This window comes from Gadus chalcogrammus, chromosome 1 (assembly GCF_026213295.1).
Source record: "Gadus chalcogrammus isolate NIFS_2021 chromosome 1, NIFS_Gcha_1.0, whole genome shotgun sequence".
Taxonomy (NCBI): domain Eukaryota; kingdom Metazoa; phylum Chordata; class Actinopteri; order Gadiformes; family Gadidae; genus Gadus; species Gadus chalcogrammus.
The window spans coordinates 8,260,061-8,275,574 of NC_079412.1; the positions used below are offsets into that span (position 1 = coordinate 8,260,061).

Sequence of the window (15,514 nt, forward strand, 5' to 3'; positions counted from 1 at the left end):
ACTTACACCAATGTGCTGGACATGGCGGGCGTAGCGCCAGACTTGTCATCCTCAAGAGGAATCGTCTCCGACTCCTCCCCAGATTTGAGAGACTGCTTTGCAGGGGCACCGTCATCAGCTGGGAAGGTGTTTAAAAAAAGTTCCAATGAGAAATGTCCACAAACACACGCAAACGTGCGCACACACGCACACACACACACACACACACACACACACACACACACACCTGTTGGTTCCGAGTCATTCTCTTCGCAGTTCGATTTCTGCTCATCCATCCCCTCTATCGAGTTTGACCTCCTTTAGAGAGATCTAGAGTTAGAGACAAAAGAAGAATTACGATTTGTGCCTCCAAACAGTCATTAAACAGTTAATTTCAGGAGTTTGAATGCAATATATTCCATCTTACCTTAATAAATAAAGCAGAGGAAACAAACTAGAAAAGCCAATAAAGCACTATCTTTTAACTTCACGCAGGGGTACAAACAACTTTTAGGTTTCCCCATTTGTAAGATTTGCAAAGAAATCAGCAGATGAAATAAGACAGGGTCGAATGAAATTCAAAGTCATTAAAACGTATAATCTTGCATTACAATTTATTCCATTTAGATCATTTCCGTACGAGTTAACGTTAACAGTGCCAATACACCGCGTATTGCTCGCAGTCACCAAAGGACGAATATTGCGCCAGCTTTTCAAACACAGACATCGTTAAAAAAAATACTGTACCATTGGAGTATGCGTTCATGGAACAATGCATAACCCAATTACTTATATTTACAACACCAATTAACAACCTTTCACAATTGAGATGTTGTTTTGATCCATAACACAACCATAAAACGGGGTACACAAAGACAACACGACTTCCGTATGAACACCTTCCTGTTGCCACAGTGCTCATTTCGTGTTGAACTATTGCGATGTTTAACGCAGTTCCGTCCCCCGACATGTCCATCAGACAACCAGAGCATAAATAGTTATTTACTCACTCCAAACACGTTTTGACTTCAATGTACGTGTTTTAAGAATATATATGGTAAATATAGCGAAAGTGCGTTGGACAACTGGGCAATGTTTAGCCAAGGCCAAGTAGAAGTACAGCAGGTATCATTACCTTGCATTGTGTGTAAAAACAGATTCAAGATAGATATATAAGAAAACAGACCGATTAACAGCCTTCCCATGCATTTCATAATAACTTAGAGAAACGTACATTGGGATGATTTAATCAGCCACAGTACATAGATCTATTCAATACGTGTGGTTTCCCGAGAAATGTGGATCATCGATTCAAACCATTCTCCAATAGTCCTCCTCGGGGTTAGTATAGATTGAAGCGGGAGGAATGGTTACAACCTGGGAGAACATAGCCCAAATACTACTAATACGATCCTAAATCCACCAGATGGATCGTTTCTGAGGACCTTGTGCGTTTATTTCTCTCAATTCTCAAATCCCAATGCACCAGCAAACAGAGTGGTCACAGCAGAAACTCCCAACCTACCAATAAATAGAACCCTAACCCGGTGAACCTAGACCCAACATTTAAATAAACCCTGACCCGGTATGAGGGAAACCAACGTGTACGGAGAGGATCTCTCCAACACAACCCCCAGTAGACTGGGTGCAACGTTGGTAAATGTTCATGTAGACAAATACAAGTTGGTCATGTCAATTGCAGGATTAAGATTAGCCTTCAGCCACAGATTGTGTACCGTTTTGTGTACGTCAGAAGGTGATACACAGGTGCATCTAAACGAAAGATACGGTGGATTATAAATAGTACGACATTAAAGTGGGCAATCCGTCGCACTGCTTAGTGTAAACACTGACTTCAAAGGATTGGTCCTGGGCCAGCAATTAGCCGGGCCCAAGAAGCTAACAACCATCGCATCCCATATAGCTGCAGACTGTGACTACTAATGGTGAAACAAACAAGTGAATGTTAAAGAACAACCTATATTCTATGTGAATATCTATAAACTATCTATAAACCACCAAGCTGGGAGTCTGCAAAAGCATTAACACCAAGTTGACAATACGATAGCTAAGCGTTAGCTCTCCAGCAAGTACACACGACCCATCTCACAACTGTTAGCATAGCAAACATTAGACGGGTTAAGGTCAGAACGGTCTCTTTGCAGGAGTTTAAAAGAGGTTCATATGAAAACGACTCACCTTACAACCCAAATGTGGAGTCCTCATACATCAGTTTAACACGGCGAACCACGCAGCTTCACAAAACGTGGACGGTTTTCTCATGTTATGTACCGGGCTAACGTGGCTAGCCGGCTCGGGGAGGAGTGGGGGAAGTGCGGGGCTGGTAGCAGGCTGATCCGCGGGGCTAGCTCCACAGAGCCGCCACTAATCCCTTATCTCCAGCCACGCTACGCTCACTTTGCCGTCAGGTCCATGAGCTCCGATCCGATACAAAAATGTCCAAATCAAGGAATCCCAGAATGGAAAAAGTCCAACCGAGTTGATGCAGTGTTAAAAGCCTCCTTAGCTGCTCGGCTAAGTCCTTGCTTGGTGTGAACTAGCCTGGAAGCTAGCTCCCCAAGCAGCTCAGGAATCTCTCACGCCAGCAGGTCGCTGCTACGACAACTAACTGCAAGTTTGCACTAAATCGTCCGCCAGACGATGTGTCTAAAAACAAAAGTGGACGACCATCGGTGCATATTCATATCCGAGGCTGTGTGCGCTGTATCCTGGCTTGCAGCTACTTGGCTTTGCAGCTCAACTTTGCCTCTGGTACCCTTGTATGGGTCACCATCATCACTTCACTTGCGTTGCGTCGCGTTTGTTTGCGTCGCGTTGCGTCATATTTGGTTGCGTTGCGCTGGGTCGCGTAAACGGATCGGCGTGCAGACGCAACTTTGCCTTGCGTCTTTACGCCGATCCGCGTCGGTAAGAGGTTAGCAGTGGGGCTAGTAGTGCTAGCTCCGAACCACTTCGTCAAATATATCTTTAAGCACATCGACTGTAGCGAACATAATGGCTGTTATTGGGTTGATGTAACTATGAGCTTCGGTGGGACTGAATCGATACTTAAAATTGTAATATGTCAACATTCATTATGTTAATGGGCCTAAAGATTAAAATCGGTTGTTGCGCTGACTGATGGGATACGGTGGGAATAACAGATATCATATCACGTCGTTTGATTGTCGAACATAGGGTAGCCATTTTATTAGACAGTGGCACAGGACGATCAGATTTACAGCAGTATACCACATCTGATGTCATATACGAGGCGAAGTTACATGTGTGCTGAATGTCTCTAACCTCAATATTCCCTATTCTAATCCGTCTGGTGGTGCTATTACTGTGTTGACTTTGGTAGACTACTCGAGTCGCTACATATGTTCATATTCATTCATTAGGCACGACATAATAGTATCAAGCGTTTTGCCGATCTAGCCTCATTAAAACAACTTGTAATCGACGCTCTATTTATTGCAACAAGATCACAATCAATCACAGCAGTGTCTCAAAAGCTCTGTTTAATCTTTTTATCCGAAGGTAGGTCCTTCTGTAGCGTGTTATTGTGAACCGCCCGTGGTAGGCCTAGGTCCTTTATCTGCGTTTCCCTTCCAAAATGAACACGATAATGATTTATCATATTTATTTATTTTAAGTCGTACAACTTTGTTAGTCACAATGTCATTCTGTTTTCAGCTCTGACCTATTATTTGAACCGAAAAGGCTTGATCAGAGATTTTCGTTAGTTGCTGTCGGATTTCATCTCTCTGGGGTCAACAATAGGTGTATAGGTCAAGTTGGCCTAACTATGGTTGAGCATTAGGGCGAAGGTGCTAGGCCAGCAGTATTCCTTTTATCCTTTTGTTCAGATCAGCTGAATAAATAATATCCTATAGATTGGCTTCAAGATATTCTTCCAGTGAGTATTTCAAATTTACCTTATTATTATTATTATTATTATTATTATTATTATTATTATTATTATTATTATTATTATTATTATTATTATTATTATCATTTATATATACATTCCGTTGGTGTTTCGCATTGATTTCAATGCGATTTTTTTATTGGATTTTTTGTGGAATTAACCCATCATCAATCCTTATTTTGTACACTGAAAGCATTTAATTCCATGGTGTCAAAGGCTGATGACAACAGATGGTTTTGGTAGTCTGAGTACCATCATTCAAAAGATAAGATTGATTTCTGTAAAGGAAACCCGGACTCCACTAATACTCCATCGGGCAAAAGGTGCAATAGGAAAGAGAGGGCAAGAGTCCACAAATCAACGATGAAACACACATAAAGCCCTTTTTTATTATCTGAATTATAATATAAAGAGCTTAACAGAAAAAGCATCTAATCAGATGTGATTTCTTAAACATGTCATCTATTTCCACAACTTAGAGGTAGATGGGCATTAGGCAGCATGAGGCAGATTTGAATAAAGGCACTACCATTATTACTTAACTTGGTTTTAAGCTTTACTAAGATTGGACTAGATTGTTTGGTGTCTTGACTGGTTGGAAGAGAGTGACTGTGCAGTGATTGGCCATTCAACGTAAATAGAGGGAGGGATTACCTCAACCAACTTGTCCTATTGGCCTGATAGGGTAATGGTTGGTTTCCCATCTGTCTCTTGTAATAATCCTCAGCCATAGCAGCTCTCCACAGCTGTCCACCACCAGCACCAACTAGAACAATAGATAGTGTGTTGTTGTGTAGTGTGCAACACCTCCACCCGACTTTTATTCATGTGACGCTCCCCAGGGGTTATGGTTACAATTGTCAAAGTTGATGTTGGTAGTTTGTATTTTGCAGGTGTCTTGTTGTGAATAAAAACAGTCTACATGTGATAAGGAAGGGTAAAATAATGCTTCTACTCCTTTAAAATCAGCAGAATCATCATATTTTAATCAGTTCACTTCCACTATTTGATGGAACTATTTGAACTATTTTGAAATGTAAATCAGATAGGCTATATGTGTTTTGAGGAGCACTCTTTAAGAGTGGGGATTTTCCTCTGCTTATTGACATCATCGTTTCTCCCCTGCAAGTGCAGATTAACCCTTGAGGAACAGAAGAACACATTTTTTTCATATTGAATGCGAGTAGAAGTAGTATTAAATACTAAAACACTGTGTCCCTGAACCCAGTGGATCATCCTCTTAAAATCTTCATGTAATTCAACTTGTGCCACAAGAGGGTGTAGGTGGACCCAATAATTACTGGTTTCGTTTTAAAAGTAGGGGAAAAGGAAAAATAGTAAATCAAGCATTTATGTGCGCAACACATTGATCAAGGGCCAATTGGTCTTCGAAAAATCATTAGAATTCATATGGCAAGAGTTTACAAAATGATCCTAAAATCCTGTTCTAACATTGCTGACACAGGGTGGCATGGCTTACAGTGCACTGTAGAATATCACGTCTGTGTTATTCATTAACTGCCTTTTCAACCAGATCCTTGTTCTGCCCTTCAGTTATAATGATATAATTGTTTACATATTTTAAAGGATTTGAAAGAGCAATTCACATGGTATGTAACAATTGAATGGATTGATTTTAAGGTATACTCTTTAGTAATATAATAAGGAGGAAAAAACATGCCATTAAATCATTATAATACATCTAAATTATTTGCAAATTTATGAAGAATGTACAAAAATAAAGCTTTTATTTTTTTTTAAATGCATTATCCTCAAAGCATTAGAATAACAGCAATTATTTATATATTTTTTCACGTTTTAACAAGTTACAAATTGTACAAGTAGAGACAGTGTCTGGTAAGAGCATTTATATGATGTCAAGTCTTTATAAAATAATATACTTTTATCTCATATAATTATATCTCATGTTTTATATTACTTATGAATTCTTTAATATACAAGACAAGGCAAATAACAGTGATAGGGAAGGCATTTCATGCAACAGCCTACACTGCAGGAAATCAATGAAATGGAAGTTACTCGTGCAATATGCTTGTGCTTATATTCATTGTGATTAGGGATGGAATAACCTTGAGTCCAGGAAAACTTGTCCAAAACTGTACAGCAATCTAGCATACCAGTGTATGTTTGATACTTCCTCTTTAATGTCCATTGTTAAAGTCTCGTTGCTTTTTGAAGTGTCATTTTCACCATATGTACCTGCTCTTCCATTAACCGAAGTGTTCATATCAAAGTCTTTCGGATACTTCTTAGCGTAGCTCTTCTTGTCTACTTCGGCTGGCCCTTCTCCTTGGCTCTCCTCCCAAAGCAGTTGATAGATAGAGAAAAGAAAGCGAACAGGTCCAAACGCCCAGTGTGCAAGTTTGTGGTCTTCTACCACTGCATAGGTGGATGCCAGCACCCCATCAACAAACACAGTGCCATCTTGTGTCAAGGGTGAGTAGATGCCCACACCGTCCTCTACTGAAATAGAGATGATCCGAGAGGGTCGCACTCGGTCACCCGCCCCATGGACGAGAACGTAATCCCCCTTCTGGGCTCGGCTAGCGAACCTAGCCTTGTACTCTCCGTGACAGAGGTTGTACCGGGAGGCGAGGAAGACCAAGTGGTGGGGGGTGAGGACCAGACGGTTGCCATCTTCAGTCTGCAGTGCTAAGAAGGTGGACCGGCCCCGTGGCTCCCGGTGCAGAAACAGAATGACTGGGCTGTAAACCACGCGGCCTGTATCAGACATGGCCATGACCCGGTCCCCGAGAACCAGCGAGGCCAGGGTCTTCTTGCCCCCACCAGGAGTACTCACCCAGGCCCCGCCAGGGAAGCATCCGCCTTTCTCCACCGTCACGGCATGATCTGGAACCCAATCAATAACATGAATAATAACCACAGCGAGGAAATAAACGTGTCCAAAATCCAACCTCATCCCACATAATACAACACCCGGTCCTCTGCACAATATGAATCAGAATCAGAACTCTCTGCGTCTGATTCTAACGCTTCCCAAACTCACCAGCCTTAACCGAGCAATGGATGTGGTACTTGGACTCATAGTGCACCCAGTCGAAACCGGCCTCCACCGCCAACTGAGCTAGAAGGCCGTACTTCTCTGTTCTCCTGTCGTCTGTGGTGATGTCCACGGCCCGGCCCTCGTAGTGCAGAGAGTCTGCCGGGTGGTGACCGTCTTCGTCCCAGGCCTCAGTGACCCGCAGGTGTACCCCAGGCCACTGGTTCAGGACAGCGATGGCCAGTCGGTTCAGACAGTCCTTGCAGCGCTAATGAAAGAACCAGACGGAGTGTTTCATACAGTGTAATGTGCCGAAAGACACTTTTTGTTCCCAATGCTATTTACAATTGACTTATTATCATTTTTTCAGTGGTATTTCCTTCTTTACACAGATCACAATGAGGTAAGGGTTACAGGTCACATGGAGGATGCCTAGAGTTAGAGTAAGAAGGTAGATATTTGGATTCAACCACAAACCTTGCATGTTTAAATTCGGGAGTCAAACAGCCTAACCAATACACTTTCCACTACAATATCCTGCCCTCTTGTATTTCAATAATATTTTTTTAAATAGGTTCAGCAGACATGAAGACTAGTACTTTGTCCGAGAAAAGTGTAGCCTACCTCTGAGACATTTTTAATTACTTTGATATCAAAGGAATGACAGCTCGAGATAAAGAAGCATACAAAGTCGATGGGAAACATTTGTGTACAGTTTGTGTGATATCTCATCACTTTGGCTCTGGTTGCAAGCAGGTTTGTCACTTGACATCATCACATCAATTCCTCCTTTATCCCGCTAAAGGCCACCTCAAGACCTCCTTTCTCCTACATTCTCAACACAAGAACTAAACTACTGTAGCTAGCTTGGCACATGCTTTGGTCTTTTTATGTGAGAATGAATCAAGGCCTTTCTCCCTGGTTTTTCCTCACAGTTTTTCAATGTCATCCCTGTAGCATTTGATCAGAAATGTGCAGCAAAGTTATTCCAACGCCCACATGTGACATAATGTTGCACACTGTGTCAAAATGAACAGGAAAATAACAGGCGGGAAAGTGATGTTGTTATCCAAGATGCGTCACAAAAAATTAAAGCGGAGGTCTTCAGTCTGCACTGCCCCTGCCTTGTGCTTTGGCAGTCAATACATGGGTTCCGAGAGATAGAGAGAGAGCACGAGAGAGAGAGATAGAGAGAGAGAGAGAGACAGAGAGGGAGAGAGAGACCGAGCATTAGAGTGAGTAGTTTGGGTGAGAAGGAGACCCTGCCAGTGAAGAGCCAAGGTTGATCCTAGCTCACAGGGCAGAGGGGAGGAATGTATGGGCATGGTGTTGGGAATGTAACAGCAAGAGTGCGAAAGGGAGAAGGGGTAGCAAACAAACTGGCAATGCCATTGAGGAGAGGCGTTTCATTGTCACAGCTACAATAGCGGCTTTTCCGACGGTGCCATTACTTCAGCGAGTGGGAATTCTGTATAGGCGACCCCTCACAGCTCCAAATGACACAAAGACTGTCTTTCACATCTGGGCTAAAGAGGGGCACATGCACACGTACACACTCTCAACACACACTCACAGCCCTCATGTACACACTCTCAACGTGCTCACACTGGCCATCTGAAGGGCACACACACACAGTCGATGTGCTGTCGCTTAAGCGTCACAAGGGCACACACACACTCTTAAAGCCTTCTTGCTGGACATCCGAAGGGCGCACACACACACACACGCATACACACCCTCTCTTAACGTCCTAACACTGTATCAGAAAGTTCTCACACACACACACACACGCACACGAACACACACACACACACACACTCTCGTCTTCACACTGTATCAGAAAGTTCTCACACACACACACACACACACGCGCACACACACGCACACACACACACACACACACACACACACACACACACACACACACACATTGTATACAAAAAATCACAAACTTCAATGTAAAGCTTCAACCACTGACTTGTCTTTTAAAGGCTTGCCACTTTGCCGGACTCGATATTTGTCCAGGAACTAGTTGCTTAAATAAACAGCATGAGTCCAGTTTCTCGTGTATGCCTCACCCAGAACAGAGGAATAGTTTTATTACAGATAACAAAGACTTTGGTTAAAGATTAAATGGAAGTGTTCTTTAAAAGGGAACTCGGTCTCCTGGAAGGTAGTGTTGGATTACATCCTGATCTTCTTATCTTGTGAAAAGGGAGGGAACAATTATACACCCTGTGTTAAATATTTGTTGTACGTTCAAGGTCTGACAAGGTCATGAACTTATAAAGTATATGACAGAATATGCGGCCGGTTGTTTTCCAGTTAAAGCCTGAGTGAGCTAAAGAGCCCTGCAGGTTAAAGCAGTGTGAAATGTGCTCCTTGGTTTATGGGAAATGGAGTTAATCTGTCATCCAGCCGAGGACTGGCCTGTAGTTTATGTGATCGCAATAATTAGAGCATCTTTAGTTTGTCTATAAACAGTTATCCTCAGCCTTGTTCAGTCAAATCACAAGGAAACGCCAACGCGTGACCTTTTGGATAGGTCAAAAGTAATAATTCACCCGGGTCATTCATTCAAATTGTTAATGAACGAAAATGACCATGAGTCCTCTCACCTTGGTCATGAAGCGGTCTGCGTTGGTGTTCTCCTCATCCTTGAAGACCACATCGGGGTTGTAGTTGCACACCAGCTCATTGAAGCGCTCTGAGGTGCGTGTGATCTTGCCCTCCGCCCGGCCGCTCGCTCCCAGGTTGTTCTCGGAGAAGTTGGGGACCGTCTGCTTGTAGTGCATGGCCGCGAGCTTCCTGTGCCTGGGCCGGGACCCGTAGCGAGGCCCCGGGCCACATCCCTGGACCAGCCAGGTGCACGCGCACATGGTGAGCAGGCCCAGCCGTGCCGAGTGGGCCCACCAGGACTTCTTCATCGGGGAGGGTTCAGGGGCTCAGTGGGGCGCGGTGCCAACGAGGAGGGGGGGACAGGAGCTGGGCCTCATTTGAAAGGGGGTTGAATCTTCATCCGAATCATGGAGAAAAAAAAAGGAACTTCTGAAATGAAAAGATAATGTTAGGTTTATATTGTGGAAATTTGAAATTAGAAAGAAATGTCAATGTTATATTTGTTATCTTGTTATAGCCTAAATATATACCTACTGTAAAATAAAAGTTGCAGTCCAAAGAAAGTAATTCATTGCTGATAACTATATTCTGCTGTTAAAATTGTTTAAAAAGAAAAAAGTCTCCGCAGCCACCGCAATAATGGAATAATCTCAATATTTCACAGTATAGGTTTAATGCAGTTTTCAATTTACAACATTGCAAGCAGTCTACAAGGGTCCATTGGAAGTAGGCTACCTGTCTTGACGCAGGTGGATTCAGGTGACTTACCACTTCACTCACTGCGCGCCGAACAGGTCCTTTCTAGAAACTGCGCGCATTTAGCCCAAATGCCGCCGTGTAAAAAGGTCTACACATTGCCCTGACATAGTCTACTCAAACTATTCATCCTTTTTAAGTTGTGCCTGGCTTAAGACTTTAAGTTAGACTGTCCTCCGTGGCGTGTCAGTGTCCCTGGCCACCGCGCACCAGCCATTGGACCTTATTAAAGCCTGACCAGCAGCCCTCCCTTCCTCTGCGCGTTCCCACCGCCACAGCGCACGCCTCCAGCGCCAACGCAACAGCGTCCTCGATCATTAGATTACTTTCATGATTCTTACTTTAATGTAAAAAAAAACAACCACCGTAACATTGGCATATGTAATCTCAGTTCTAATATAATATTAATTCGCGAATCAAATGTTTTTGATTGAACACCAAATACACTCCAAGAAGATGTTGAAAATGAAAGCATGGATATTCTTTATGATGTCACAGGTTTTCGCAAACGTCATCCATACATTCAGAAAAATAGCTCAGTGTGTCTGTCGTGGCTCATAGTCCCAGTCTAACGTCTACTGTTAAGGTTCATACACTGTATTATCAGCCTGAGGTAAAGGTGAGGAACAGCGTCAGATCCTATTGTCAGCCTTGACTCTGTGACATCAGCCAGGCTCTCTTTTGTTTCTCATTCAACTAGGAGATCCAAGGTGACGCAGGTGATCTCTGAACCAAGTGACCCAAAGATGACCTCCAAGCTGGAAACACCCAGCGACCTTGTATTATTTCCAGCTCAACACAATAGGTGGGAATAGAGGATTCATCAAAATAATTTTATCAAGAGATTATTGTCATGGCGGGTGACAGAGGATAAAGGAAAGATTGAAAGGTCTCTGACAGCATGTCAAATCATTTATGGGAGTTCGTATTAATTAAAGACTCACCCTTCAAATAAGGGTGCATTAATGAATCATTAATTATGATAAGTTAATGCAGTAATAAGCATTAAAGAACAGTTAATTAACAGTTTACTAATGGTCTATGAATTATTTGCTTATTGCGTTAATGTTTAACAGTGGGGTACATGTTAACTAAGGTTTTAATGTATACATTATTCGATATAGGGTAAGGGTTAATCTTTAATCCCTCATCTCACCGAACCTACTGCCCATAACCACTAGACTAACCCCTATGCCAATGCTATTTAATAATGCTCATTGCTGCATTACCAAATGTTAATTAATGGTTGATGAATAAACCATACAAGTACCCTTAAAGTCCAAGGTTTGTCATTATCATGTGTCAATCCATGAACTCTCATAATATACAGTAGGACGACAGTTTTTTAGATTTAAGGACGCCGAAAATATTTCAGGCATGCTTTACAGCTCCACATTTGGAAATGCCAGCCACGTTCTGTTGTTATAAGGCAGTTATGCATAGTTTACATCAAACAATAAACCAAATATGAAACTTTTAGTAACTACTCCAAAGTTTTTTATTTTTTCATATTCTGCATGTTTATTCTGGACAGGTATGGTATATTTTCCAAGCACAAAGACCACCTATCTCAAACATCGATTGATAATACCAAGGATCTAAAATACTTAACTAAACTGATCCTTAACACACCCGTACTACACGTTATTTATCCCAGTTCACATTCTGGATGGCTGAAAGAATGTCCTTGTGCCTAGTGATGTACTTGAAGCAACGTGTTGGCCCTGGAACATCAGCCTTGTAAGGAAGGTTCCAGAAGATCCCAGGATGTTGAGGGGAGGGGTGGCGTGGACAGACCTCATCTTCCTGTCTATGATAAACACAGAGGAATGCTTCAGTGGGACCCGAGCACAGATGAAAGATCGGGACAAACGCAGCGATTGACTCAATCAAAAACAAAAAGAGAAACGAGCTCACATCAACAACGTCATGTTCTGATCCTCCGCCGCGCCGACACGAGGGGAGCGGAAGGAAGCATACATCTGTGGGCTGGAGATGGAACTGCAATCATTATTATTAGTTTTCTTTTGGTATCCCCATTCCGGCTCCCCCCCCCCCCCCCCCCTTCCCCCCGGCTGTTCCCTGCCCTCACTCCCCCACTCACTTCAGGATGGGAGTATATAGCCGAGTGAATGGCCCAGTTTCCTGCTACAACCAAAGCAGAGAAAAACGAGATCTTTCCTGCCTGGGTTAGTCTACCCTTTGCTTTGTCCGTCCAGCTGCCCCATCGGGCCTGTGGCTGTGTGAGGCCAGCACCCGGCCTCAGGGTCAGAATCCTGCCATCCATCCCATTACAGCTGCCGTCCATCTCTATCTCTCTCTTGCTCTCTCTCTCTCCGACTCTCAAGCTCTCCTGGAACACCACCTCAGAGGGCGTTCAAAACGATGACCACGAGAAGTACGAGGGTGTGGGCCTTTTGCATTGGAAAAGACGAGGCCTTGTCTCCTGAAGAAAGTGGAGTGGGTTATCATGGAGCAGTGGCCCATCACGCTCAGACAATGCTCGCTTCTTGACCTATGCAAGTGTTTGTCTTGGCCTTTTAGCTGAATCGACACTCTGCATCGCTGACTTCCTCGTATGGAGGCCATTGGAAAAGGGTAGGTTGGTGAGTCAGGGACCTGACTGCCCCCCCCCTAACACACACACACCCACCCATCTTCCACCAGACAGGCGACCGGGGGGGGGGGGGGGAGAGCCGGAATGGGGATACCAAAAGGAAACTAATAATAATGATTGCAGTTCCATCTGACTCCACTGTCCGTCGACCAGCTATCAGAACAGGAATATACTGGTGTGCCAAGCACTGACACACACAACACCACATTTAACCAAATACACACACCACACTGAAACACACACACACACACACAGAACCACACACGCAGGTGGACCCACGTGGGATCGTGTACCGGTCTGTCGAGGCGCTTCGGCCCAATGGAGCCCTCTGGGCTAACAGTAGCACAGTTAACTCTACACAATGTGCATCAACATGAGCATTGGAAGGACTGACCTTTAAGAACAGAGTGGCCAGGCCAAGGACCAAGGAGGGGGACGGGGGGGGGCTGTAGTGGGGTGGACAATAGACTAAAACAGGGTGGAACTTCCTGTCCCCATGCAAGCAGGTCAGAGGTCAGCAAGGGTATATATACTTTTTTTTTTTTATAGTATATATATATATATATATATATAGTAGATATGTATATCTTAACCTTTATCTAAAAATAAATATAGATCATATGTATTCCCTGTCTGAAAGGTACGGAGGGGTGCTGCTCCTCGTGGTCAATAGGTTGGGATAAGCCGTCAGCCTGGGGATGGATGCAGTGGTGGGCCCACTGATGGTGGTGGAAGGTGCTGTGGTCCACATGAAGGCCATGCGCCAGCAAAGCGTGTGAAACAAGTGTGCTGTGCGGGTGCACCGGTGTGCGCGCAGGGCGCGGTGAGTGCACGCAGGGCGGGGGGAGAGTGGACTGGGCCGACCGTTATCAGTTGATTAGCCAGCAAGTCGCGCCTTTTTCCTGTGATCGCCCTGCGTGTTGGTGAGCGCCCGACCAACGATAGCTCCTAATGCACTTTGGCACGCACTTCAAACAGTGGACTGTGTGGACAGCTAATCGGCATCTTCCCCGCCGCTTCATTCACGTGTTTTCACAATAGAGATAGTGTATCACATCCCATTGCAGACAGCCGCCTTACCACTGACAGGTCTGACTCCTCTCTCACACAGCTATTACTTCTGAAAGGTCTAATAACTCCCTAAACCGCCAAGATGTCTATGGCCATATATATGTTACAGTATGTCACTAGATGATACGGTTGAGGCAGACATACTGACCCTCTGCTTTGGAGCAATAATAAGGGGGGACCTCATTTGGAATTCAAATATTGTCACTTTTTGGATTGGAAATGACTTCTGAAAGCCATTCAGTTAGGTCGGCCTCTTGCGACTAGTATGATGGGAACGAGAACAAACAGCAGATACCCCTTTCCATGAGGAATTGTGAACTGCAGCTTGCTACTGTGTGGTTAGACACATTTAGTGCCAAAGTATCACAAATGAAAATGAATAGACTTCAAAAGGTCCCTTTCAAACATTTGCTAATGTAATGAATATATTTTTCTTCCCAGACACATTAGCTCAGTGGGTACAATTAAAGTGCCACACACACACACACACACACACACACACACACACACACACACACCCCTCAAAGGGAAACCAGTCTTTAGATCCATCTAATGTTCAAAGGATGTCAAGTTGCACTCCTTAAGAGGAAGAGCGACACAAAACAAAAGGCCCAATTAAAACGTGGTACATGAAGGGCCTTAATCAGGAGACTTCTCATTCCCTCTGCACAACTAAATAAATGGGCCCAGGAAACAAACAATAGGCGAGGAAGACGGATAGAAGAAAGGAGTGTGTGGGGGGGGGGGGTGATGGAGAGAAAGCGGCGAGCGTCGCCCTCTCCTTTATTTATTTTCTATCTGGCCGCTGCATCCGTGTGCAGAGCGTGGGCCGTGGATGTAGTGGCGTGGCGACCGGCCCGCTGACAGACCGGCCAAACACCGCTTTGTTCAGCCGCTGATTAGACACACGGCAGCACATGGGCGGAGAGACACGGGGCCGCACGCAGCACACCGCCACAAACACACAGCTGGAATACAGGGACCGCCACAAACACACAACTGGAATACAGGGACCGCCACAAACACACAACTACAATAAACGGACCGCCACAAACACACAACTAGAATACAGGGACCACCACAAACACACAACTAGAATACAGGGACCACCACAAACACACAACTAGGATAAAGGGACCGCCACAAACACACAACTAGAATACAGGGACCACCACAAACACACAACTACAATACACGGACCGCCACAAACACACAACTGGAATACAGGGACCACCACAAACACACAACTGGAATACAGGGACCGCCACAAACACAACTAGAATAAAGGGACCTCCACAAACACACAACTGGAATACAGGGACCGCCACAAACACACAACTGGAATACAGGGACCGCCACAAACACACAACTGGAATACACGGACGCCACAAACACACAACTGGAATACACGGACCGCCACAAACACACAACTAGAATACAGGGAACACCACAAACACACAACTAGGATAAAGGGACCGCCACAAACACACAACTAGGATAAAGGGACCGCCACAAA

The 15,514-nt window shown here is 44.3% G+C and overlaps 2 protein-coding genes across 2 annotated transcripts in view; both read right to left on the bottom strand.

Moving 5' to 3' along the window:
* kmt2d (lysine (K)-specific methyltransferase 2D) overlaps positions 1–3,675 on the bottom strand; it is a 34,858-nt gene extending 31,183 nt beyond the window's left edge. Inside the window, 3 exon segments of the mRNA XM_056586921.1 lie at positions 7–118; positions 227–309; positions 2,179–3,675. Of these exon segments, the coding sequence (XP_056442896.1) occupies positions 7–118; positions 227–275 (161 nt within the window). The 5' untranslated portion in view covers positions 276–309; positions 2,179–3,675.
* A 1,965-nt stretch (positions 3,676–5,640) lies between these two features.
* dhh (desert hedgehog signaling molecule) lies at positions 5,641–10,849 on the bottom strand. Its single transcript, XM_056586988.1, has 4 exons — positions 10,323–10,849; positions 9,554–9,983; positions 6,942–7,203; positions 5,641–6,784 (listed from the first exon to the last, which is right to left on the bottom strand). Exons 2-4 carry the CDS (start codon positions 9,860–9,862, stop codon positions 5,988–5,990), a joined length of 1,368 nt encoding a protein of 455 aa, XP_056442963.1. The 5' UTR covers positions 9,863–9,983; positions 10,323–10,849; the 3' UTR covers positions 5,641–5,987.
* Between the last annotated feature and the right edge of the window lie 4,665 nt (positions 10,850–15,514).

Excerpts from the sequence above, each read along its gene's own strand:
- dhh (XM_056586988.1), bottom strand. The coding sequence starts at position 9,862 with ATGAAGAAGTCCTGGTGGGCCCACTCGGCACGGCTGGGCCTGCTCACC. Across the intron at positions 7,204-9,553 it reads CAGACCGCTTCATGACCAAG|CGCTGCAAGGACTGTCTGAA; the intron begins GTGAGAGGACTC and ends TTCTTTCATTAG. Across the intron at positions 6,785-6,941 it reads CCATTGCTCGGTTAAGGCTG|ATCATGCCGTGACGGTGGAG; the intron begins GTGAGTTTGGGA and ends ATTGGGTTCCAG.